Source organism: Chroicocephalus ridibundus, chromosome 1 (genome assembly GCF_963924245.1).
Source record: "Chroicocephalus ridibundus chromosome 1, bChrRid1.1, whole genome shotgun sequence".
NCBI lineage: Eukaryota > Metazoa > Chordata > Aves > Charadriiformes > Laridae > Chroicocephalus > Chroicocephalus ridibundus.
In genome coordinates this window covers 37,045,827-37,073,808 of record NC_086284.1, presented here as the reverse complement: position 1 = coordinate 37,073,808, position 27,982 = coordinate 37,045,827, and the positions used below count along the sequence as shown (strand labels likewise).

Sequence of the window (27,982 nt, the reverse complement as noted above, 5' to 3'; positions counted from 1 at the left end):
GTGATTTAAGAGGAACTTGCATCCAACTGTTTGCAGTGGTGGACCTTCTGCTATGCACTCTCTCTGGCCTTTCTCATCTTTGATTTCATCATTTCGGGTATGCTACAGGACGCCTGCTTTCTTCAGGCTTCATCTGGAGTAGGATTTATTTGGGTTATGAGATAAATGCTAAAGTTGAGTTTGTTCTGGGGCTGGTGAAAGTTCTGTTTAGGGAAGTTTTACTGCCCTGTTGAGTGCTCTTTAATATTTTAAAAGTTTTTCAGGTGAGCATCTGAAGTTGCAAGAGGCAGAACACACAGCTAAACTGAACAAAACCACGTTTGCTTATATTACCCTTTCCAGAAACCACACTGAAGTTAGCCCTCCCCATCTCAACTCTCCCCTCTCCCATTGCCTTGTAAAGTAAAACCAGCAATGAACAACAAACAGAGGTAATAAATAAGGCTCGTTTTCCACTGTGTTTGTGCAATTCCCATATCTAAATCCCCAGGCTACCACAAGCTCTGGAAAAATACAGGGAAGGAAGTTACATTACTAGTTCCACCCAAAACTGAGTTAGCACTTTAGACAGACAACGCTCAGTTCATTGAAATGATCGCATGATTCTGACAGCAGAAACAGGCCACTGACCCAGCCAGACATTAGGCCATACAGAAACCCCAGAGACAAGATTATAAAGCCAGAAGTATTTTTGAGAGAGAGGAGAATAAATGCTTTTCACATTCACAAAAAGAGGAACAGTTTGTTGTGGCACTTCGCAGCCTTTTAAGAACTGTCTCTCCACAGTACCCAGACACCTAATTTCTTGTTAACAAATGCAAAATCCTACTATTAACCACCACCTACAGAGGATCTGCCTGATTTTTGTAATAGGAATCCTTCACTGAAGCCTCAGGACTCACGGGATGTGGTTTAGATAATCAACACCTAACTGAGAGCCTCCTCGGTTAGAGAGACATATTTTCCCTGCAGTGTGAAAGAAATCAATTTAAAATTACTTTGAAGCTTATTTCTGAATAGCCAACATACAGTAACACAGTTTAGAAATCAACCTGTAAAAAGCAGTGAGCAGGTACCTACTGCTCTTTCTAGTCACCTGTAGTGTTACCATTACTTTTATGCAGAATTTCATCCTAGCATGCTAGGAAAGTTAAAACTACTGTCAAATAGCACAATTTGGAGAATTTTGCATCACAAATAGATGGATTCTACTGGTACAAATCAGCAACACAGGAAAAACATTTTCGGAGGAGGATGTCTCTGCAATACTGCAGAAGTTATAACATTTCAACCAATTTCTGTTTTGCCCATGGAAGTTACAGGAAGCAACAGGAAGATTTTGAAACAGCACAAAGATCTGCTGCAACAACAATGACCTCGATATTAGCTTTTTTGTGTTTTACACCCCATTTTTTCCTCATGTTTTCATAACATTCCTAGCACCAACTGGGACGAACATGGCTTCTTACACTATCCCATACCTGCTGCTCATCCTCCATGACGTTGCTGGCAAATTCAAACACAAGCTCATTCTGCTGTACAACTGCTGCCATAATAACGCATTCCCAGGTCTCAGCTCCACATACAAAGAAAGATGTTCTCGAATGCAGAAGAACGGAGAGAGTCACCGAGGTCCAGCTGGGCAGAAAGGCAGGATCACAGGATGAATCAAGTATCGTTGTCGGTACTTCTTAGATCATCGGTATTCCCAGGTTCTTGTCTTCTTGAAGGGAAACAAACCAAGGGAAATCTTGTCCTGAGCTGTTCTTCCTGCCTTGATAGCCTTTATCGCTGTGGAGGGAAAAAATAAAAAAGTTATAATTAATAAACGATCGCTTTAGCTATGTGAAATAGTAGCAGTCACAATAAAGCTTGCTCCAAACTACAACTGTTCTAAGTCTGGCGAAGTCAGACACCTTTGTATCTTCAGAGGTATCACTTTTACTGATTAATACATGCAAATTTTCATTCCCTTAAAATTAAACTGTTTCAGGAAGTAAAATATCAGTTTCAAAGCGTTTAATATTAAAAGCATGGGACTAAGAAAAAGTTAGGAAAGGTAACAAAAAGAAAATCCATCTTTTCATTTGACTCATATACACAGTTTTCACATCCATTAGCAACTCTCATCTTTAAGGTATGTTCAAAGCAACGATACAAAACCCAGACGGACCTACTCAGCTGTAAGGTATCTCGAGTATATCACCTTTCTTCTTCATACACAGTGCAAATTTAGCAAAGTTACTATTTTAAAAGTAAAATGCTCTCGATCTTGATTCCCACAGTGTCAACCAGATGAAACCAGCACATAAATTCTTTGTACAATCCAGAGAGCCCCCCGAGTTCCTACACGAAGCAGATCTTCAGCTTCTTGTTAAAAATGCACTGTAAACGTATCCTTATCTCTACCACAGGCTCGCAAGCAGCCGGAAGGAAACAGCACTGACCACGTCATGGCAAATTAGAACAGGCAAAAAAAAACTGCACAGTACAATAGCAAAGAAAAAAAAAATATCCCAAACTATGGAATGTAAACAGCTTCACTGGAGGGATGCGTGCCTGCAGCTCCCACATTTTCATTTACTCATCAGTGCCAACGGTAAACATGAGGTTACAAAGAGATGTGCTGTATCACTCCTGGGGAAAAAGGTGAGCACAAAACGTAATGTTTTTATACAACTAAGGTGACCAATACATTAAGAAAAAAAATAATCTAGCATTTCAACATAACAACAGAAGCAGGTGTCTAAAATTAGGAACCTAAGGGAGTTTAAATTAATATGTTTTTAAGGAAGCAAAATGTGTGCTGCCTAGCATTTTGATCAAAATTATTTAAACTGCCTTAGACTAAGGGCTGCTGTGAGAGAAGAATAAGGGGCAGAGGTCTACCACATACCCATCCAGACTGAGACCCCCAGGAAAGGCTCTGGGTGACTTCAGTGGCATTGGTGAGGATTAATATCTGCCTTTGTACAGGAGGTTTAGCTTTGCCTTGTTTTTGCAGTAGGCTGAAACTAAAAAAAAAAAATAAAAAAAATAAAAAAAATGAAGGGCATCTTGCTCTCCTCAATGCCAAGCAATTTAATTAGGGAGGATCATGTCACAGGCTCATACTCCCTCACTCTAGGAAATGTAACAGCTGTTTTTCCCATATAGATTGTGGTATTCCAAAATTCCTAAGTAGTGATGGCAGAGCATTCAAGCATTTAAGTCACTAGATCCTACCCTTCTAAGAAATCAGGAAACCCAAGATTATGCAAACAGGAGAACCTCCCCAACTTCCAAAGCATGCTTTAATTAGCTGTTAAAGGGTTCATAAGAGTAGCCACAACCCTAACGAGAGAATATTTGCACTAATGAGAGCTACATGCATGAACAGAAAAGGATGTGCTTTGGGAACCGTGACTGTTCAACCTCAGCCCTTGCCATTTTGCAGGATGCCTTAAATACTTACAAGGCTTTCTCTGTACTTCAGCAAGACTACGGCAGTGAAAACATTACATGCAACCATATAATGCTGGGTAACTTCCCTAATTTAATTAGTTGGCCTCGCCTTTGAGAAGATAAGAATGCTATTAAAAAGTTACACACACTCCAGCAGTGGGACTAACACCAACTTGTCCCATCCCAGACTCTTGCCAGCTTTGTATGCCAGCCTCAAAATAAAGTATGTTATCTATAAAATACATAGTTTAATCCTACAGTGGTTGAAATTGGTCAGTATGGGTCAATAGGGACATACCAGCTCTTTCAGAAGAGAGGACAGATATGGACATTTATTTAAGTACAACTTCTATTTTGGTTACTGCCTAGAAACAAGTTATAACTCTCCAACAAGATGAAATAATAATACCTGAAGTCACTCCCTCTAATCAGTGAAGAGTAACTCCAAAAGATCACCGGGCAAATACAAGAACCTCCTCAGCTTCCACATGGAGACTTATTTTAAAACGGGGGTTAACCTAATTGTCCAGGGAGAATGAGAGCCGGAATACAGCAAGGGCTTATAATCATCTCCATTACACTAATTGAAGCCACGTGTATGAACAAACAGTACAAGTTCTTAAGGTCCAGTAACTTTCTAAGGTCAGTAACAATTAACAGCGTCAATGTAAAATTAGGATAAATGAAGCGCCGGAGACATGGGCTACCTAGGAAGCTCATGTGATACAAGGAAAAACGGAGCTATAGCCACCGTGACAGATTTTAGAAGTTCCCTGCATGCACTGGGAACTGGCATATTCTTCCATTAATGCCAGATCATTCTCTGTAAAATAAGGATATTTTACAGTACGTACTACAATACGAAGATGCACACTAAATGTGTAAGATCCAAAAGCTTTGGCAGCGCACTTACTAAAAGCCATCGAGGTCTTTTTTTAGTTTTTATTTTTTAAAAAAACAACAAAACGCTCAATGCAAAACTAATCATCGTGATTTAACATCATTTAAGAGAAGACAGCAGTGTAATGCATTTGATCCTGAAGGGATCCACATGAACACTACTTACAATAGTCACACTTATTTTACTGTTTTGAAGTTCCTAATCATCCAATACTGTTGCGGGAACAGCTATTCAAAAGCCGTTTTATAAATTTTGCACCATGGTGATGCAAGAATATATAGCAGACTGTTCCTTCTCCCTACACCCCCTCCCCAAAACCACAAAGAAATCTATAAATAAAGTAGAATGATACCTTTTCACAAGAAAAGAGCCATCTAACCACAACATTGCCACCAAAGTCAAAGACAAGTGAGTGAATAGGCTTTAGTGGGCTTTTATATCTAAGCTTATAAAGGTTAGGCACTCAAACTATTCTTATTTATGGGAAATTTTTCATTACTTCTTTAGTGGTAGGCACTAATAGCAAATGATCTATCGGGCAATAATCGCATGGCAAAATAATGCAAAAGTACTTTCCCTTAACCCATATCACTTTCTCTGGCATACAGAAAACAAGCACAGCTTTTCACAGAAGCCAGCACAATTCTAAACCAGCTACATTTTCCTGCACATCTATTTTTATAAACTGTGCTTTCATTATTCCAAGTATCACAGGATCCTGCTGTCTATAGGCTAACACAAACATAACTGTTGTTTTTGATATATAATGCCACTTATCTCTCTGCCTGGTTATATGTACATCTGTGAGTAGAAAATTAATTATTTGCAAACAGCACAAAATGTGTACATTGTATTCACATGCACAATAAGCTTGACTACATACAAATAGTCCTAGGAGAAAAGGAACCCAGTATATATTACCATAAAATTTACATCAAATTTTCAGAACTACAGAATAAGTAAGGTTTTGCTTTCATATTTACTAATTGTTGTACAGACCTGTTATAAAAAGCTATATTAAGACACAGCAATATATATAAACATCTTAGTTTTGCTTAATCCTTGAAACTGAACATACAAATAAATTACTTCAATCCCTCTTGGAAATTCCCCTCCTCTAGTGATTTCAACATCTAGAAACAAGTCCTCAACCAGTCTGTCAAAAATCACATTCAGCCAGTTTAACCCTTAGTACACTGCCGCTCTGGTTTCCCAGAAGATACATTGCAGGACTCCTTCCAGCTAGAAATCACAACATTTTTCCCCACCACTCTTCACCATATATACCCTGCACTTGAACCTTAGCCCTATTTAGCCAGTTCAACAAAGCTCATAAGAAATACTTCAAGAACTAGCGTTTTTGGTCCCAACGGTGAAGTTGCAATACTGCAACTAGGCTCCAACTTGGAAGCAACAAATCCACAATTATACGAAATAACACAGTGGCACCATGCTGGAGCAGGTAGCAGGCACCAAAGTGCTAGGCACAAACATAAAATTTGCTGAAGGAGCTCAGCTGTAAGCTAGGAAGACCCAAGTCTTGGCACTGAGAGCACCCCAGCTAAGCAGAAAGACACCTCCAGCCAGCTCCCGGATCCAGTCCCATTTAGGGTTATTACAGATGACTGTAATCATCCCGCGCTGCCTTTTTTTGGTGAAATTAGTAAGATCATTCATACATTTAAAATTAAGAACCAGCTTAGCTGCTTTAAGATTCAAACGCAGATCTGAATCCCGAGTCACTGCTGAAACAGCTCAACTCATTAAGCACAGGGACAAATGACTTGGGACTGAAGTTTCACAATGATTTTCTACGACAGTCTGCAGCATGAGCTCTAGCCTAGAAGTATGGAAGTTGTGACTTAACAGAAACGCAAAGCTGAGCCCCTTTCTCAACACCATCTTGGATGTGGGAGGAAGATGGGAGTGAACGAGAGGAAAGGGAAGAATAAAGACATCACCTGGAAATTTTGGACTGAAGGACTGAAAACCATCCCAGGTGAAGTCAGACAAACACACGGATGGTAACTGCACCGTCTCACTCAAGTTTCTAATTCCTTTCTACCAGTGGAGGTTAAGGACAGATCAAGCCAGAGGCAGTCCACGCTCTGCAGAGTCACATCTTTTTAAGATAGAGTCTGGTTTTCTTAAAAAGGGGGGAAAAGCTGAATGATATTGCAGTTCTCGTAATGCAGAAATCCCAAACCCATGATGATCTTCTTTACATATGGTCCACACTGAACATAGATGCTAACAACATAGTCTACTGTGGCATTCTTCACAGATCGATTATTCCTATTCAGCAATATTAAGAAATTGCACAGAACAGGAGCTTTGAACCATGTCCTTAGACCCAGGGCACCTGTAGTTGTCAGAATGACAAGCAAGAAGAACGAGTTAATCCATGTTACTTGGCACAAAAAGTTTCTGAAGGCTCAGTATCTCAACTGCTCATACAAATTAAAGGAGATAGGAAAACAACATGGTAAGGGGCTATCACCGAGTAAGGAAAGAAACCACATAAGGAACAGCCTGAAATCTTCTGAAAGCATCCACACTGCCTAGGGGAAACTGCAAAAAGCAGCTACATAATAAAAGTCAACAGAGTGACCTTTGCAGAGCTTTCGTTAAGGACAAAGAAATCTTCGGTATCAATAAATCCCTGTTTTGCAGCCAGGCTGGAAACTAGCCTATGTCACCACGGGCTCTCAGTACACATCCAGCAAGAGGACAGAGAGTAAGAGGCTTCATCTGTTAAATACAAACAAGCATAAAAGAAAAAAGAATAGGCACACAATTCAGTCAATACAAAAGAAGTGAAGTGAACCCCCCTTCCCTAAATCTCACATAAAAAGCACACACTTACTCCAAAGAGAGCAGAAAGCACAAACGCAAGCAACAAGCTCTTCTTTGCTGTCACCAAAAAAATCACATTTTCAACGAGTATCTTTTTTTTTTTTTGCAACTACTTTTTTTTTTGGCAACTACTTCTTTTAGCCTGAATATTTAATATGAGGCAAGATTCCTTTCTAGACTATTAACGGTAACAACTCCAGCACTGTTTACACACTCCCCCACCCCTGAAAACCTTCCTTTTCCTATCTCCCATGTTCCTTCATACTTTTTAAGTCCCTTTTATTTAGCACATTTATATAACACAGCTGTTGTACACAAACCCAGCAACCTGGTGAAGCGCTGCGGGGAAATCTGAAGAAAATTACAGTGTGGTTCATGCTTTTTTTTCCTCTGTATCCTCTCCCGCCAGCATGCTCGATGTATAGAGATAGCCCCAAATCAGTGTAAGTGTGTAGACGTAGAGCACTGTAAATAATTGATTTATGCTGCAGCGACAAAAGATGAGACTATCACCAAAAGGCCAATCCTAAACAGCAAGCTAAAAGATATTGAGGCAAGGAGGGCCCTCCCCAACTCAACTACTGAAGCTCTTGAGCTCTGAACACAGTATTTGAATATCCGCTACGATAAAGAGCAAGCCTCCCTAATCCGATCAGGAAGAGAAAGGCCATGCTGGGTTTTAGTCACCTCTCTGCAAAGTGTTTGCTCTTTCAAAGTAGAGCCAACTCAACAGGAAAAGTTATCTGTAACTTGTCCTAAAGCAAGGGAGCCAGGGCATTCCAGGGGGAAGCAAGGGTCCAAATCCTCTCCCCTACTTCTTCATTCACCTGAGAAGAAAATAACTGAATTTTGCATTTCTATAGGTTGGGTGCATGGTATACGAAAAAGAGGTTAGGGAGATGGGACATCACAACATCATCTCTTCCTGCCTCCCCAAATCATGTCAGAGATTGGAACTACTTCGCTGCCTGCCCCCTCCCCGTATCAAAACTGTTTAGTGGATTCAAACACCATTTTGCAGCTGCCCAAATTGCACTTTCTGGCACATCAGACACACAAAAGAGAAGATGAGGGTAAATTTTCAGAAGTGGTTATGTGAGCTGACAGTCTTGGCCATCCATAGGGCTTTGAAATTTTTCAGATTGAATTTGGGTTACTAAAGCCTCAGCTCACAGATAAGCTGCATTACTTCAACTACAGTTAGATAAAAGCCACATAATATTGCTTTAATGCATAGCACCTACTCAAGATGCCTGGGTGGATGCACGCATACACCTATCAGTTGCAGTCACATAAAAACACTTTACCCCTATTTCTGTATGTGTATGTGTACACCCAACATAAGAAGGACATGGACGTGTTACAGTGAGTCCAGAGGAGGGCCACGAAGATGATCCGAGGGCTGGAGCACCTCTCTCATGAAGACAGGCTGAGAGAGTTGGCGTTGTTCAGCCTGGAGAAGAGAAGGCTCTGGGGAGACCTCATAGCGCCCTTCCAGTACCTGAAGGGGGCCTACAGGAAAGATGGGAAGGGATTTTTAACAAGGGCATGTAGTGACAGGACAAGGGGTAATGTTTTTAAACTAAAAGAGTGTAGATTTAGATTAGACATTAGGAAGAAATTCTTTACTGTGAGGGTAGTGAGACACTGGAACAGGTTGCCCACAGACGCTGTGGATGTCCCATCCATGGAGGTGTTCAAGGCCAGGCTGGTGGAAGGCATCCCTGCCCATGGCAGGGGCGTTGGAACTAGATGATCTTTAAGGTCCCATCCAACTCTAACCATTCTATGACTCTATGAAATGTATGCTCTTCTAATGCTTTGACTTTTTACTTTTGGTGTAGCTGTTTTGGCTACCAAAGAAGCAAAACTCCCACAACCTCCCACATCCCTATATAACAGGGCGATATGCAGAAGTGCTCCTTCTCTGCTTTCAGTTCAGTCACCTCCACCCATTGCTGCTCACCACCACCTTGGTTCCACTGGGAGAATATTTAGCTTGATCTTCCCCTCATCTGCTGAAGGCCAAACAAAGTAGATTAACTGGACACCACCTCCCCCCTCCCCCCCCGCAAAAGGACAGTGTCCCCCCAGGCAGTGCACAGGGAGTTCACACAGTCAGCCAAGCCTGCAAGAACTCAGCAGTAGGCCTACCAGCCTGGGGAAGAGAGTAGCACTAACATCTCCGTCTTGCAAAGATAACATCTGTATGTAGTTACGGTCAAAAAGGGGAGAAAAGTATGTGCAAGTCAGGCCTTCACCACCTGAAAAACATTGGCCACAAGCACACCAAGCTTCCTGGTGACCGACAGCATGACTGCCAGTCTTTCTAAGAACTCCGTGATGGTCTGTCTAGAGTCCTCTTATCCTAACAACCATCAGGTTTTGTTATGAAGAACGTTTACGAAAGCGTGGCCTTATTTAGCAATATAATATAGATCCAAGGACCAGCTTAAAACAGCAGCATTCACAGCAAAGACCTGCTTCTCTTCTTGCTACTGCATAATGGTACACGTGCGTGCTTATCTCCAGTAAACACAGAGGCTGGGGAGTGCGGTTTGCTGGTCCAAAACTCTTGGGAATCACTAACATGGTCTGTCCTTTAATTCTGCCTTTGTAGTTAATTCATCACTATTGGTAAAGAGGAGGAACAAATCAGGTGCTCATATTTCCTAGTTGATAAAATGAGAACAAGGAGACGTTCAATTAAGTCGAGAAGCAACTAGTTTTGAAAGGACAAAAGGCAAGCAATTAAAAATGCATCAGCCTAGACGTACTTGCTCAAACTCCTTGCTACAGACATGACAGAAGTCAAAAGCTTAGAAAAATTATAAAATGTTTTAAAAACAGCTCGATGTAATTAGAACAAATCAGCTTCATTACATAAGGTTTTCGTTTTAAACAGAATGGAAAAGACCTGTCATAACACAAGGCAAACCTCCAGCAATGCAGATTGCAACCACACATTTCTACGGGCAGGATTTTGCTGCCTTTTTTTTTTCTTTGTACTTGCTCACTTCTGGACTCACTTATTCCCCACCAGAAAAAAAATACATTAAACACTCCAAAACCAGAATAGATGGACTACAAGTTTAATATGACACTGCAAGTGTCCACATAGTCTAGCTCATCAAGAGGTAAGTGATACTGAGTATGGAGAGAAAGGAAAACAAAAGATCTCTCATTACTTCCTCTCCTAAAACACACTGTATATGCTGTTTTATCCAATACTAAATTGGATTGGTTTATGTGTTATCGTAAGATAAACAAATTACCAGCATTAATAAATAACATTAGTATCAAAGATGTCTTACTATTTTTTATATTTCAGAAAAATCTCAAAAAGCTGGTTAAAAAAAAAGATACCGAGAAAACTGTAAATTGATAAAATCCCCAACCTGTTTCAGAAATTTCTGCAAACAAAATGAATTATTCCAGTGACACAGAATAAATGCTTTAAAAGGCACCCTCAGGCGGTTTCTGGCCTTTAATAGCACCTTTTAAGGAGCATTCAGACCACGATCCTATAAGCAACTATAACAAGAGAGCGGCAGATAAATCAAATCTCACTGATTTCAAAGGGAAAGGGTCTCAACATAGAGACAGCCGAAGGGCTGAGCTCCAAGACAGCTACAACAGGATACAAGGAAACTTGTAAAGGAGGGTGGAGGGGGAAAGAACTGCTTGACCCCCAGAGGTTTTGCTCTTTTGATTAACACATACACACAGGAGAATGAAGAGGTGGCAGCAGGAGGAAGAAAGATCAGGGGAAACTAAATGTAATTGCTTTGGCTAGGTGCCAAATTTCACAAATTACCAGTTGCCAGTCTGTACCCAGTACTGATATAAAACTGTCAACCGTTCTCTAAAAATTACTTTGCCCACAAATTAGTAATGCAGTCATTATTTTTAAATCACCTGCAGGTAAGTTAAGTTTACCAAAGAAAAATACACTGGCCAAAAGACATAGACTTTTTTTTTTTTTGAAGCTGGAATATAAATGCACATAAAAAATATACATTAAAGGGGGAAACTGAAAAAAGGCCAGCGGAGATCAGGTTCAAGTCAAAAGTTTCTTATTCCAGGCGACCTTTTCCAGCCAAGCGTTGGTAATTCTAGATCAGGGAGTTAAACTCCCACAGGATTTTTCAGCATTCTGCAGAAGATGCTACAAGACCAAGCTCAGTAAAAATCCCTGTTACAATTTCTGCAACACGGATTTTTAGCATTCTGTGGCTTTCCTTTTGCAATTAATTAATTTAAACTTTTCCAACTGGACTGTCAAGCACAAAGAACAAAACATTTAGACAAGTTCAAAATTACTCTCTGTTGTAGCCATAAAAATACTGTGTGATTTGCATTTCTAGGAGTATCCGAGCAGTTTCAGAAGTCTGAACTTGATTTAATTGATGTGCACCAACTAGAAAGGGGCACAAACTAATCGACGCAGAACTTGCTGAAGCTGCCCCTTTCCCAAACACACACAGGCACAGACTTCAAGCTTCAGTTTACTCCTATCGACGATGTGTATGTTCAAGGCTACATTCAGCAACTCTGCTCGGTTGAGAAATGTAAAATGTCTTACCTTTGCAGTGTCTTTAAAGAACCTGTATGAATACAGAGCAGATTAGGCAATGTTTCTGTTGTTTGCCTCTCATTCGCTGTCAGCTGTCAGCAATATGAACAGTCAAAACCCTTTGGAGCAGGCTGGTATTAGTCAGCTAGACTTGAATTTCCAGTTCTTTTACATTGCTCTCTATTTTCCTTCATTAAGTTAGGCTGTCCTACCCTGGCATCAGATTACACGGAGCCAACATTTATAGCACCTTGCAAAACAGTCAAACATATCACATACCTAAGTCTGCCTATACCTGTTGCCCTCAATGTTTAACCCTTGCTACCAATGGGAAAAACTTTTATTCTAGCATGTATCACCTAAAAAACATTTGTAGCAGAGGAGTCATTTTTCCTTCTTACCTGACAGCTAGAGGACGGCGTGAGATTTCGTTTTAGGAACTGGAGGACACAGGCTGGCTACACCAAGAACAGCAGCTCTGAGATGCCCTCAAGAACAAACCCAGAGAACCAGCAGCAGAGAGACTTCTCCTACCTCCAATGAAAACCATGGCCAGGAAGCACTTGCTGCTTATTTTAGCAGGTCTCAGAAACCCCTAACAGCTTGTTCTGGGTTCAAGATCATTTAATTACACTAATTTCTCACCTCCCTTCAGACCCTGCTGCTACAGCAGGAGGCAGGCAGGTGTATTTTCAGTACATGACCAGCACAGCATGAGATGATGGCTTTTCCAGCCCATGGCCCTCCCAGCACCACCAGCTTCCCTCTGCCCGGCCAGGACACGGTGCTGCCCTGGGCTTGGCTCTTCCACCTTTCCCCTGATGGCCTTTAGCCTGCCTTCTCTTTCTGGAGCATGTGCTGCTAATCCTGTTTCCACAGTCTAGGGTCTGCAGTCTAGACAGCGGCGAGTTAAACCCCGCAGTGCTGGAAAAAAAGTAGCAGCGATTTATCTCTTTATGCAAGATGCATGGCCATCCCTATGAACATCAGCTGTGACGGTGACGCTTCAGAGGACTACATAAGGTATTTTATGTGTTCTTGTATGACAGGTGCCTTAGCTTTCCTACACCCACATAGAATGGTTAGAGTTGGAAGGGACCTTAAAGATCATCTAGTTCCAACCCCCCTGCCGTGGGCAGGGACACCTCCCACTAGACTAGGTTGCTAGTTATGAATGGGTTACTCCATGTGAAAGGAAGTCATAAAAAGCACACAATCAACTTGTTAGTGAATGTTCATGAGCTGGTTCAAAACAAGACACTGGCAGGTGGCAACCACTGGGGACAACATGCCACATTCTTTCCTCCTCTCCAGCTGCCAGCGTTGAGAAGATCCCCATAACACAAGGAAATCCACAATACACTTCAAAATCAGCAAATCAATGTGTTTCCCTGTGATTCCATCTCGGCCTTACTCTGCTGCTTTGAACAGGGGTGCTACATTGCACGCCTCAATCCGTCAGTGTGCAACTCTACACCTCACCAGGATCCCACCTCCACAGCACACACTTCAGCAGTCTCCTAAGTTCATACACCTTGGAATTAAACAGCGTTTTAACAAATAAATATGTATACTCTTACAACTCACAGAGGACTACTCAGGCAGCATCCTTCTTGGGACAGGTGGTCCATTTTGCTAAAGCTGAGAATACAAGATAATACCCCATTACACTCACACAAGCGAGCTAACTTGGAGAGCGTAGATGAAACAACCAAGAAGAGTTTTAATCGCATGCTGCTTTAACCTAAACCTTTATTTAAATAACTTTTCAACCCTTCAGACAAGAGTCACAGGCCCAATCAAAGCAAAGCAAAAAAATAAAATCATAAAATGAGAGCTTGTGTCAAGAAACAGTACAGCCAGTATCACAAAGCACTGCAACTATAAGCTGCTTTCTTAAAACAGCGTTAAACAAGCATTTCGGTCTTTCAGAGTTTCTAGCTCCAGATTTAGAAGAGCACTTAGGTTTATATTTAAGTTAGCATTGTGGTTAACAATGACGCGCGGGTAAAATATAGATAGAAACATCGGATTTTCAGTCTTTCTTATTAATAAAGCTTATCAGTTAAAACACATTTTTGCAAACTGTGCCTGAAGCTTTTTAATCTAATTGTCACAAAGATCCTCGTTGAGCTTTTCCCACCAGCTTTACCTCAAATATAAGAAATGAAAGTACTCAGTCACGCATTTCCAATGGTTATACCACAGGAATTCATCAGTGAGGTTTTTCGCACCAGGCAAGAGGTGACCTGTTTTCTCCAGTCTGTGATCAGACAGAGCACGGCACCCACAGGGTGCCCCAACACACACCTTCCTTAGAAATCCCCAAGGGTCCACTTTGTCTCCTGCTCAACCACGACCGTTGAGGTTACTTCTTCTTATAAGTTCTTTCTGAAATAGTTTGATGGGTGTACTAAGATGAGTACTACTGTGAATTTTTTATGTTTAAGAGCTTGGAGAGTCTAATACTATTACTAACACAGCCAGGGAGTTATTTATGAGGTTGGGACAGGAGAGACACTTCTCAGTCAGCAAATCTTTCAGAAAAATTAAGACAAATCTTGTACTTCGTCAAAATCACAAAGCTAATGTTTGCACTAAGCTTTCATACAGATTCCAAAAAAAACCTCAAAAGGCAACAAAAAAGCCCAACCCAAGAGTGAGTGACACCACCTCCTAACATTTCACAAGCACAAACACTTGATTCCAAAAAGCCTGTAGAAACAGGAATGCAAGGTCATACAAGAGGAGGTGCAAAGTACCAAACCACCAAACCGTACCTACCATCAGGCAGACTGATAAGGAACAGTTGCACACAGGGAAGTCAAGAGATGTCAGTCAGACTCCAGGAGCACCCTCCCACTAACCTCCAGGACTGACGAGTCTTTTTTTTCCACACTATTTGTCTTTTCTAACGTAACTGGGTCTTTTTAGCCTGAGTGCATTCAACTTTATTTTTGGCTTAATCAGGTTCTTTAGCTCAGAGCGTTCATGTAAGAAGAATTCATGTAGGCCATCATAGTCTTGTTCTCCTAAATGGGACACCAAAACAAACTCCACACCTTCAAAACAGTGTCCCAAATCAAGGCGTGGGGTTTGTTACTCCTTTCTGAGCTGAACTCTTCCACCCGATTTCTAGTTTATCATATTTTACAGATCACTGTAGCTGCAACTCATGTAACTTCTACAGGCCTAACCAAAAAAAAAAAAAAAAAAAAATGAAAACTGTAGAATGAGGGAGCTTAGCTTTTAAACTCACAGGCAGAAGGGCTAAGGATAGAAGGCTGTAACCGTACGTTTTCCCTCAGCAGAACGAGTCACAGCTCTGAAGTGGTACGTGCTCACTGCATGGGTAATTCATACCAGCGTTCCTGGTCACAGCTCACCACAGAGAAAGGCAAGAAGCAACAAAATACTCCAGATATGCTCAAGTAAACACGATTAGTAAGCTCTCCGGCAGCATGCAGGAAAGGGAGCAAAGTAAGCCGCCAACCAGTTTGCTCTGAACTCAAGGAATACTCTCAAAACATTATTTAAAACTGAACTTGAGCTGGAAACAACTTTAGGAAAGCACCAACACACACATGCAAAGACAAGGAGGGAGGGATGTGGCCTTGGTTAGAAAAGGTGAGCATTACATAGCCAGAGAGACTTGAAAAAACAAAACAAAGCAAAAATAAACCCCACCGAACCCTATGCTCTCACTGTAACATGTTTGGTACACAAACCACCTTGTTTCTAGACAGCTAGCTACTTAATGGGCGTGGAGCGCACAGCATGAAGAGCTCTACATGCAAGTTATCCCAATAATCTCGTCTAATGTAGACACACTGAATATACTTCCACTGTATACGGAAAAAGGTACAGAATTGTCTTTGTCTCTCACCCTTCTGGAGACGACAACTTCATCCATACAGAGACCGCAGGTTTGGGTTTTTTCTTCCCCAACCTTTGTCATCATCTTTTCTTCTTTCTCCTATTAGCATCTTCAGTGTTAACTCACTTGATATACTTAAAGAATATTGTTTTGAGAGGCAAATGCTTCTACGTTTCTCTTGTTTACCTCTTGGATACCTTTGTCTCATTTCAGCCAGCTTTTCAAAAGGTAATCATCTATGTCCAGATTCCAGGTGTTTGCCAAGTCAGACATTCACTGAACAGTTGTGCTGTTTTCACAGAATGGTTGGGGTTGGAGGGAACCGTTAAAGATCATCTAGTCCACTCCCCCTGCCATGAGCAGGGGCATTTTCAACTAGATCAGGTTGCTCAGAGCCCCATACAACCTGACCTTGAATGTTTCCAGGGATGGGGCCTCTACCACCTCTCTGGTCAACCTGTTCCTGTGTTACAACACCCTTATTGTAAAATATTTATTCCTTCTATCTAGTCTAAATCTACCCTCTTTTAGTTTAAAGGCCGTTGTAAGGTCTCCCCAGAGCCTTCTCTTCTCCAGGCTGAACAACGCCAACTCTCTCAGCCTGTCCTCATAGGAGGGGTGCTCCAGCCCTCTAAGGATTTTTGTGGCCCTCCTCTGGACTCGCTGTAACAGGTCCATGTCATTCGTATGTTGGGGGCCCCAGAGCTGAACGCAGTACTCCAGCTGGGGTCTCACCAGAATGGAGCAGAGGTGTAGAATCACCTCCCTCGACCTGCTGGCCACGCTTCTTTTGATGCAGCCCAGGATACAGTTGGCTTTTTGGGCTGCAAGCGCTCATTGCTGACCCATGTTGAGCTTCTCATCAACCAGTACCCCCAAGTCCAAAGACCCGGAATATTGTGGTGCCTTTCCATTTTCAGCCTGCATAGCAAGAGTGGTCGTCTCCTGACCTGACAAGCTGCCTTTTTTAAAATGATGCCCTTCACCTACTTATTCAGTACGACCCTTCCCCAAAAGCTGCTGCTGGGTTAAATCAATGAAATGCTGAAGTCTGCCTAAATTGGAGAAGGAGCATTAACAGTATGAAGAGTACAGGCATTTCTGCTCTACTGAACATCTACCCAGGACGCACCACGTGACAGATCTGATTCACTTAACTGTCTGCAGAAAAAAAAAAAAACCTTAAGTAAAGAACCAAACAGAGAATACCACGTCTAAAATCATGCCTTAAACCTCTGCAAGGTGAGAGACTGCTTACACAGTTACAGTGGAGAAGAACATTCACTCAAGCCATAATTAAAAGTTAGATAATACTTTTTAAGCTGCCAATTTTAATGCATTCTAAAATGCAATGTATTCATTCATATTATTCTGAAAATGTGTGTACTTCATGATGCTTAGCGTAATTACAATATTAAATACATTAACTTGCAGCTATGTAGGATAAGACAGAAGCTAATACTCCCATGCCATCTGTACATTTTTATTCTTACAGATCAGTGTAGCTTAAATTTTATGTCCTAAAGTATTTGCATAGGGTGGGATTAAGAAGGGAGACTATTTGTCTGGGGAATTTCAAACTAGTGAACTTGGCTATTAAGGGAATATAAATTATCTCCTGGCTTGTTGCTAGATGAACAATTCCCACCGTGGGGTTTCAAACAATGAAACGCAAGTTAAAGACCAACAAGATTAATACAGAAAAGCAAAACGATTTCTCTGAAGAGTGATGTGGAAAAGGAGCAGGGTCTGCAAAGGTCCCTCCAGGGAAGGCAATGTCTGGACAGGCCAGTATTTCTCATTTCGTAATGTCTGGGGAAATGTTCGCACTGAAGCCAAAGTCACTCTCATATGAGCACACACCTGCCCCTGGGAGACACGGGAATTCACTGCTAATGAACTAGACACAGAATTTATGAGTGCTACATTAAAAGACCGACAAAATCAGGGTATTCTGGAAAGTTTCAGAGCCCCCACAAAGCAGGTGTAGAGAAATTCAAGCCTCACCTCTTCCTCATTTCATCATTCAAGTTCCTGTGTCTTTTGCAGAACTAAATCCGGCATCAGAGGTGGCTGCTGTGCACGTCTCTGTGCCATCCAGCCGTAGCCCCTACTGCAGGGCTCCGCGAGCCAGCCCGACTCCCCAGCTGCAGGGGGAAGCAAGGTAGCAGGGCTGGAGGGGGGGGAACCAAATCACCTGGGGAAAACACAAAATTGCCCGGTCACCTTGGGCTGAGTTGCGTGCCCAACTTGGTCTCACCCCGCAACAGAAATCAGCACAACCTTGCCAAAGTCACCGTCTCACAAGCCTGGAGACCTCTTTCTACCTCCCCTTGTCTCTGCAGAACAAATAATACAGATATTACGGCACCCGGGCCTCATAAAGATTTTGATATGCAGCTTGTCAGCTCAGGAGATGACCGCTTTTGCTATGCAGGCTTCAAAGGCAAAGGCAACACCATATCCCATGTCCCTATTCACAGAGGCAAACACGCACATGCAAATGTGCGCCCACACACACACACACATGCACTTGCCCACCATCTCAGGCGCTGTCTGAACAGGGCCATTGCGCAAGTCCACCCATGCCTCCCAAAAGAGAAATCCCGATGGTGTCATACACAGAAGGGTTGAGCAGACATGCACCCACACAGCTTCTGCCATCCGGAAACAATTTTCTCCTATGACAGCTTTTCCGCCTTTGACCCACAAAGTAGGATTCTTCCTGACAATCAAGTCCTCTAAATTCAGATTAATTCTAAGAAACTCAAACACCTCGGTAAGAAAGGACTTTGGTTGCTCTAGCTTTTCCCTACAACCAATGGGAGGAAAGGCAGGCTGCACCTCCTGGAGATGAAAGGCCCTTCCTTGAGTCATTTATCTGAGTTGCCTAGATTATTAGGAGTTGATCCAGGCCTCAAGTCATAGAATCACAGAACGGTTTGGGTTGGAAGGGACCTTCAAAGAGCATCCAGTCCAACCCCCCTGCAGGGACAGGGACATGGGCAGGGACATCTTTCACTAGACCAGGTTGCTTAAAGCCCCATCCAGCCTGGCCTTGTGGGGCAGCCACAACTTCCCCGGGCAAACTGTGCTAGTGTCTCACCACCCTCACAGTAAACAATTTCTGCCTTATGTCCAATCTAAATCTAAATCTACCATCTTTCGGTTTAAAACTGTGGTCCCTTTTCCTGTCACTACAGGCCTCGGTAAAATGTCTTTCTCGATCTTTATTACAAGCCCTATCTATCTATATATATATTGGAAGGCTGCAATCAGGTCTCCCCAGAGCCTTCTCTTCTCCAGACTGAACAACCCCAACTCTCTCAGCCTGTCTTCACAAGAGAGGTGTTCCAGCCCTCTGACCATCTTCATTTAGCTCTGTGGGAAAACAAGCACGCAGTGTGGTTGAAGCAAGCATTCCAGCCTTTCTCGCAGCACAACAGCCTCATCATGCAAGAAGCTCCTCAGCGGCTCAGCAGACATCTGCTCTTTTATGAAAATGTGCAAATTATCACAGAAACCAGAGATTAAAAAAAACATTCTATCTACCATTTCTACCCTACCCTTTCCTCACCCAGCATGACATTCAACCTGTACACAGTCAGGACAAAAAAAAAAAAAAAAAGAAAGAAAACAAACAAACAAACAAAAAAAACAAGGAAAAGCTGAGGTTAAAGCGAAAGATTAACTAGTACCATAAACAAGGCAATGCAGGAAGAGGTTGCTTTACAGACTTTCTAATCCATCCCTTCATTTATCCTCCAGCCTCCTTTCTTTTTCTTCTTTTCTGTTGCCTATCATTTCATCTACTTCTGTGAAGTCTCAGTGGTTTGCTGTGATCACAGATATAATAAATGAGTATCAGAACTGTGGGTGGGTAGGGAAAACGAAACAATATTACGCTTTTCTCCAAGATGCCATAGACTTCAAGCAGAGTTTTGTGGAGGTTTTGCTATGTGTTCCCTCCAGAGGATTGTGCCCCATTTGTACCTTTCCTCTTTCAAACAAGACAGTACTAAGAAAAACGATGCTCAAAACTGAAAGGAAAAAAGGTTAGCAGAAGCATCCTGTTGCTGTGAAGGGCTTCCAGCTCAGCTATGCTAGAAATGCGAGAGCTGGTGCCTTTCACAGAGGGAAAATGCAGAGTTTTGCCCTTGTGGTGCTGGCTGTGGCCCTGCAGAAACCCAGCGGGACCAGAAGCTGCTCCCTCGGGGTCAAGGCATCGCCAAGAGATAGGAGTGGTGCCTGCCTCTGTGAGAGCAGCTCTTCTGCCAAGCGCGCAAATTCTCCCCACCTCTCATGCAGGGTGTGATGCACGGTGCTCCATAACCCATGAGAAGTCAGGAGAACAAACAAAAAAAAAAAAACCCAAACCCCTTACCCATCCAATCTCACTGCCCCTACAACCTTTCTACTCTTCCCCACCCAGAGGATGTGCCCCTCAGGCTGAGAGCCTCTATTATAAAGAGCACGTAGTACAAAAACATCTTATCACGCGGCAAAGACATCTCCACTCAATGCTGGCTAGTCAACAAATAAACAGTGTAAGGGGAAAAAAACCCCAGTATTTTGGGAGTTATGCTGTCACATGAGGACGAAAAGAGCATAAAAACAGGCAAAAAGGCTGAAATGAATCCACACAGTTTCAGTTCTAACATAATTTTGATGCGCAGAGTACTTGGTTCTCTAAAATCTGATGCTGGGGAAGATATTATTAGAGTTCTAGCTCCAATAAATGAAGTATGTTGTAATAATATGTGTATCTTCAGAAATCATGAGACCTACTTAAAAAACATTACATCTTTTAGAGTAGAAGGCTTTGCGTGCTTTTTCTGTGCATTTGTAACAAGTTGTTTAGCTGAAAGCCGGAGCTGCCTCAGAAACACACAGATCCACAAGAGGATTAAAATGAAAAAATTAATAATAATTAAAAAAAAAAAAAAAAAAATCACTCCAAAGATCACAGAATCTTACAATAAAACTCACCGGGTCAAGTAACATGGCAGCATCTGCCCAGAAAGATGTAAATGAAATTGCTTGACTTCATGCTTAATCTGTCTGTTTCTCATATGCATTTAAAAACTCCTACACTGGCAGCAGTGGAAACAGAAACACTGGACCTCAGCTCTCACTGCATTAGGATAACTCCCATGGTTACTCTTTTACGGTCCATGCTCCAAGAGTTCAAGTACTGCTTTCTGTGGCACTAATTAAAATTCTGATCTTTACTCTCAGATATCTAAATGAGGGTCTCGGACGGATAACAAAGTCAAAAGCGTATGGGCACGAGTACGCTCTTGAGAAGACAGTTTGTTACACAATGGCTGCCTGGGGCAGACGGAGGAGTCGTCATCTCTGGGTGCATCTGCTCCCCTGCTCGTGGTTTAACTGACAGGAAGCACAGACAAAGATACTGGGACCCAGCGATGAGTGTTTCCTGCCAGCACAGCCACGTGTGTCGTGTCCGTCCCCCCCCCGCCCCGCACACTTGTCACTGAGCACGCCTGTCCTCCTGCACGGGCCACGGCCTCCCACGAGGGGGAGAAAACCCATGACACCTTTAAAAAAGAAAAAAAAACCCAGCAAAAAAATTTAAATAAGTTAAGCCCACGCACAGAAAGCCAGACAGCTGGATGGATGAAAACTGATCAGGTCAAGCGTGTTGAAATGGGGCCCCAGAAAGCCACCAAAACAGGGTATAAAAAGCTGGTGGCACGTTCTCATCTGGCAAGCCATCTCTGGAGGTTTTAGAGTCTGGCCTTCCTCAAACAGACTTATACACCACCAAGGAACCAAGCTACCTGACTTAACAGATGAGGAAGCAAACAAGCAGAAACCTTCAAAAATGAACCGCAACCAGCATCAGAAACCACACTGCCAAATAAGGCACCAGCAAGCCTACTTAGTGGGACCACCCCGTCCTACAGAAGGGGACAAGTTAGATGACCTATGGGGCTTTTCTAACACTAATACCTAGAGTAACACCTGTTAGTCTACCACAAAATTGAAGTGCTGAGGAAGCACTGAGTACCAACAGGATAAGCACAAGAATGAATAAAGCTTAAGTAAGCAAAGAATCAACGGCTAGATACAGAAAAATTTCAGTGAAAAGCAGAAACTCCTACTGTTACTCCTACTGTAATTTCTACAGTATCTATATGCAAAGCTATACTCAGCCCCTCTCTAAGTAGTCTTCTGCTCAGTCTTAGATCACCCCATAATGTCACCCGTCAGAAAACACCCTCTCCTACACCTCCAGGTAGGATGAGAAATTATTAAGATGGCCTCATATCCTTCCTCCACCAACAGCCAACTGGTGGTATAAAACTGAGGAAAACCGATTTTGAGTTATATCTGCAGGGTTGCCAACTAAAGCAACAGAAGACATGTTACTTGTGCAATTAAGTTGGGAAATATATCAACTGGTAGATATCTAGTACGTTTAATACTAGCATCTATTGCTATAGTCTACGAACATTTTCTGCATAAACTTTAAAGCAGTAAAAAAGTCTTTACTGGATTTCATGGAGTTTCTGCCACAGTTCACCCTTTATGGAACCAAGGGTCTCCATCCTAACACACTCTCCATCCTAAGGTGCTCTCCGTCCCTGTACCAGAACAGCTGGGAATAAAAATGCCTTTACATGGTGACTGGCGCTGTCAGTAGAACAGCCATCTCAAAGTCAGGGGTCTGCAATTTCCTGAAAATGACCAGCCTTCAAATTCTCCTCATTTTTAGCTAGAAACCTGTTCTGTAACCAGGTTCCTCTGACAGAGCATGCTTTGTCCCCAGCTTTCACGTGCTTCCATCTGAGCTCTGTGACCATCTGGGTTACCCCGGAGAACCGCAGCTGTCCAGTGCTTCAAAAGACAAGACTACATCCCTCCACGTCACTGGGCACTTGACCCCTTCAGGCCTTGAAAGTCAGAACAAATGCCCTAAACCAGGACCCATCAGACACTAACACAAAGCCAGTGGTTGAACTTTTAGCAGAAGTTCGCTTCTGCAGCATTTCTGAGGTCCACTTAAGACACAAGTCCCACCCTCAACAAATACTCAAGTAACCCCAAGAAGCCAACAAAATTAAAAAAAATACAAAGTTATGGTTGCTCGAAAGCCTTTCTGAACAAAAAAGCCTCGCAGCATGATCTGAACCTTACAAAATTTTGCTGGATTGGCAAAAGGACTTAGAAGAGAACCGAAAAAAAAAAAAAAAAGTATTTTCCATCTCAGATTCCAACAATACTATGTAGCCAACAGCATTTTGTAGATTTGCTTCTTAGTTTGTAAGTCACGTTGGTCATATCTTGCAACATGTACTGGCAGGATTCAATGTTTTCCTAAGAAAACTGGGGTGGCAGATGCTGACACTGATCCAGAAACGGTTTATTCTCAAGCTGGATATTCTTTTTAACCCTGAAAGTTCATCTGTGTCCCGCTAATGAACTACAGATTCTATTACAGCAAATATTTCAAAATTCTTGTATGTATTTATTTTCATGGTGTATTACTATTGTACTAGCTCTAAGCATAACACTGAAAAAGTTATATTTACAAGCATAATAATTTCTATTATACTGATTATAAACTATTAAATTAGACAAAAAATTAATGTAACACAAGCATGGGGCTAGAATAAGGGTGGGGGTGTTCTTTTGTAAATGATTTTGCGGCACCTTAAGATCACCTAAGTTTTCAAAGCTCTGTATATTTTAAGGAAAAATGGAAAGGTAAGTGTTGCGGTATTTATACTTACAAAAGCAAACCAAAAATCAGGATGCCTCAGTTCTTGCAAAATTGAAAACGTGAATACGGCGGCTGCTGCGTGGCATCAGCAACGCACCCGCATGCTCCCAACTGCCTGCCCCCTGCGCGTCTTCCTCCAACGTGGTTTTACAGCTACCAGGGGAGGAGTGGTCTCCACAAAACTGCTTTTCCTGCAGAACAGCTATGAGTCAACTTGTCTCATGTCTCTGCAACCAGCAGCCGAACGGCCTTGCTACCCAGGGTGTTTTTTGAGGAGGTAGGAAGGATCACACCTCGCCCAAGCGCTGTAGAGAGAGAGGAGCAAAAGCGAAACCGAGCTCATCGGCACCCACTGACCAGGCTCCCCACACAGCAAGAAAGAAAATGCCTTCCCGGATTTCTATTTGCTATAACCAGCTGCAACAGAGGGGAACATGATTTTTAATCCTACCATGTCCCTTTAATAAACACCCCAAAGAAGACATTTTCCAGATAACCAAGGAATTTTTTACAGTGTTGACTTACCAAGCAGAGCACAATAACCAGCTATTCTGTTTGCACTACAAGGCAGTACAGTGCAATGAGTTAATAATTTATCACGGCATTGCTCTTGGCAACTGACCATAATCAACTTCTAAAATTCTTCCTCATTCTTACATTTTTAGCCTTAGCAAGAATATGGCATCCTTAGAGCTTCAGCTCTATCTGAACATTTTCTAGCTGAGGTAGGAGGTTTAATCTTCCCAAACACCTGCTTTCCTCCTGTATTGTTTAAGGCTCAGAGCAAAGGTCATCATTTCATTTCAATAACCTGATTTAGCAGGCAGGAATAACTAGAATATTTTTAACAAAGCAAAAAGTTAACACTATTCTTTTGAAAGCCTCGGCGGTGCAGTTCTCATCCCTGTGCTTCCTTCCCCCTCCTCTCACAGAAGGAAAAAGAACAAAAAAGCCCAAGCTTCTCCCTCAACGTGAAGCTTTTATTTGCAAATGTTCCCCAACCAACAAGCAATGAGCTTTTCGTCCCATTTTACATTATCAAGTCTTACGCCTCTATATAATTTTGAGCAAAACCTAATTTATTAGTTAACACGCTCTTCCTCTCAATCAGAAGGATCCAGCTGTGGTGTTCAGACAACTCACTTGGAAAACAAGTTTTCAAAAGAGTTTAGATGTGACATATAGAAGAGCGTTAACTGTCCTAATTACCATTTTGTGGAAGCTTTGGCCATGGACAACAGTCCTCGTCCAAGGACAACCATGCTACTTCATCCTCCCCCTTATTTCTCAACCACAGCTCTTACAAACTCCCCAGCTCCACCACTCCGAAATCAATCCTTAACCTGGTTCGGTCAACCAGCCCAGCAACTTCTCATGGTGTGGACACCTGACTTGCCAACTTGGCTCATCTTGGCTGAACCAGATAAGAGGTTGCTCACACAAACAGTTTGGACTGCAGATGGGAGGGGAGGGCAATAAAAAAACAGGAAAAAACCTATGCTGTCAGTTTGGAAAAAAGAGGGTGGCACGCCTCAAGCAGCACGGAGGCAGCTGGATGAGTCCTCCTGCCATGGAAACATCTAGGAACGATCATGCCCACCTCTAACTGTTTCACTAAGGGTACGCTTTAAATTAAATTAGGCTGGTGCAAGTTTGTACACTCACAAAAATGTACATCTAGAGTTTAAATTGCAACTTTACCTCAACTAGTTCAGCTTACTGTTGAGTCAAGAACCTGAAGGCAAGCTAAGGGCCTGGGCAGATGCTATATGAGCTAAATGAGCCATTTAAGGATTTATAACCCATCGCCTCCAGGACAGTTCATTACCTGAGTAAAACTTGCTTGATCCAAGCCTCCCTTCGGTGCTTCAGGGCCTATCCAGGTAAACCCTTGCTGTGTGTGTTTTAACGGGGTAGTTATGCACGCAGCCTTTGCTGATGAGTGAAAACGAGCAGCTGGGGTGGGCTGAAGCACCTTCAGTCTGCACATAAGCTGGGTAAGCACATGGTGCGTGGAGTTACTGGAGACAGCATTGAGGCACGAGCATCATTCTCTCTTCTAGTCAGTAAATACCAGGCTTCTTCATGACAGACAGCATAGCAGGTTCATCCAAGGCAGCCTCTGTCAGAAAGCAAGCTGCTTCCTCCACAGTCGTCTTTTTTACCAATTTCACCCCATCTAGATATCCTCATGTAAGGCAGCAAAAATGAACCCACAAAACTTCCCACTGATTTTTTTTTTCTTTTCTTATTCCTGAACGCTGCATCCATGCAGCACGTATGGATCAGTGGTTCTGGGTCTCTTCTCTCAGGGCAGCGACTATTCTATCCAGCTAGCTATTTGTAACTAATAACTGCTACCATCTCTCCCCTCAAATGCACACATTTTAAAACACAGTATATCAATAAAACATCATCACAGCTCTTTTGTTTACAAAGCCTGGTAGTACAAATTAACGAATTCTTCCTAACTCCACCTCAATGCAGGGCACCAGTAAGAGAAGCTTTAAAAATTAGGAACGTCAGAATCTAGATACAAACCATACCCTTTCTAACTACATGGCTTCAAAAGTATTAAACCTTTTCTGCGAATATCCCTATTATTTTTAAACAAAATATTTGCAAGACCAAGCCCTTATCTTGTAGTTTGGCAAAAGTTTTCTGACATTTCTTACTGTTGAGAATTATTTCTAGTCCATTACCACTGAAACAACATTTAATACAGCTCATTCGAAGGACTGTATTAAAAGACAACTAGTTTGTTGGGTTTTTTTATAAAAACAAACGGTAGGATGTTGTATAATTAGACATATATCTTTCAGAAGTGTACACTTAGTAAAGCAGCCATCCAGCGGTAACCTCCTCCTCGGTTTTCTTCTCAGGAAATCCCTCCAGATCCCATTCTTAAATGGTCAAAATTAATAGCTTTCTATATTAAGGCCCCACCAGACAAATGAAAATTGTATTTCACTTAGTTGCTTCAAAAGCGGCTAATTTCACTGTTGATTTTAGCTAGTACTAAAAGAAAAACAATTTTTAAATTAGAAAAGGGCCAGTATTTTTAAAAATGCCACAAGCCAACCCTAGCAAACTTGAGACTGTTTCTCAACACAGAAAGTTTCATTTTCATTCATATGTCTAAACCACCTTTGTAAAGAAAAAAAGCCCCCGAACAAACACTTCCTCACTACAGTTCCTTCTTTTCTCTTTTTGAAATAAACAAAAGTTCGTTGTTTTTTTGAAAAAAAAAAAAAAAAAAAAAAAAAAAAAAAAACAACCCCCAAAAAACAACAGGATGGCAGCCTCTCAGTAGCACACCACCAAGGGCATCTTGAGGCCCCTGCTGGACTCATAGAGCTCTCGGCAAGCTGGTTCAGAGGCACCAGGGGCTGGCAAAGTAAATTCTTGCAATTTATGCAGGTTTCAGACCCTTTGCACTCCGGGGCAACGCAAGCTTCGTAATTATTTTTTGATAGCTAACACCCTCATTGGCATGCTTAATTTACAGGCACCGTGACAAAGCCTGAATAGCTACAGAGAGTAAATAATTTACAGAGACTCTGGAGGGGGGGGGGGGGGGAAACAGTACAAAACAGCAAACATACCAAGAGATCGGGAGTCGAAAATGTAACTCCCACCTCCAAGGACAATGTCAGGACAAATTTTGCCTTCAACAGACAACACGCAAGCCCTGGTGCCTTCAAGATCCAGTTTTCATGAAAGCTCTTCCTAAGAGGGTCATCTTCTGGTCAGAAAGACAGCTTCCACTAAAAACAAACCATGCCATCATATCCTTGGGAAACTATTCTTGTTAGCTACAAAATTATCTAGTGCAGAACATGTAGCATGCACAAAGAGGAGAAAACTAACAGTATCTTTGTGAACTTGCTTTTAACTTGAAATTGAGTCTGCTTGGAAGAGCAAGTTAAAGATTAATTTTCTGACAGTGGTCAGCCCTGGGTATCACAAGTTGTAACCGTAGTTTCACAATCAGGTTTTGCTGCTTCTTTCCCTCGCTGCAATATAAAACTGAACAAACACCGAGATAGCCAGGAACTGGAGAACAGCATTAGTGACCTGCTGCAAAGCTCATAAAAGCAAGGTAGCTTTCTCCTAACCGGTCAGCTTTATTAACTCTGTCGAAAGATTCTATGAACAACACTAGTAACTCTGGAGGAACATACAGCATGACAAAACAGCATATGCAGCCACAATAGACATTAACATGTTTTTTTCTGTCAACAGCAGACAACAATTTGAATCAACCAAGCACACCGCTCCGTTACAATTCTGAAACCCAGTCTCATGTGGGATGACATTTATACTGAGAACACTGAAGAAGTTAAACCACTACCACGCAAGAAGGTAAATGAGGCAAATGCGGAAGGAGCTTGCAAATGGAGTGATGAGACCATTAGTAGGCTAACGGTAACCATTCAAGAAGCACAAAACATACCCCTCAAAAATCAAAAATATATTTGGTATATTCACACAGAAATGCTGACGATGAGTTAAATATAGGGTGTTCTAGAAATAGACTAAAATGTCTAATTATGGAAGTGGACAGTGACATTCAAT

At 42.1% G+C, this 27,982-nt stretch overlaps 1 protein-coding gene across 4 annotated transcripts in view; it reads right to left on the bottom strand.

The window, feature by feature from the left end:
- The window catches only part of ELF1 (E74 like ETS transcription factor 1), a 95,040-nt gene that overhangs the window by 39,413 nt on the left and 27,645 nt on the right, over positions 1 to 27,982 (bottom strand). For 3 of the 4 annotated variants that reach the window (XM_063335071.1, XM_063335078.1, XM_063335097.1), the window contains exon 2: positions 1,482 to 1,791. In XM_063335071.1, coding sequence (XP_063191141.1) covers positions 1,482 to 1,553 — 72 coding nt within the window. In that variant the 5' untranslated portion in view covers positions 1,554 to 1,791. Of the gene's footprint in view, positions 1 to 1,481; positions 1,792 to 2,173; positions 2,351 to 27,982 lie in introns of those variants that run through there. The other variant, XM_063335087.1, reaches the window with a different exon arrangement.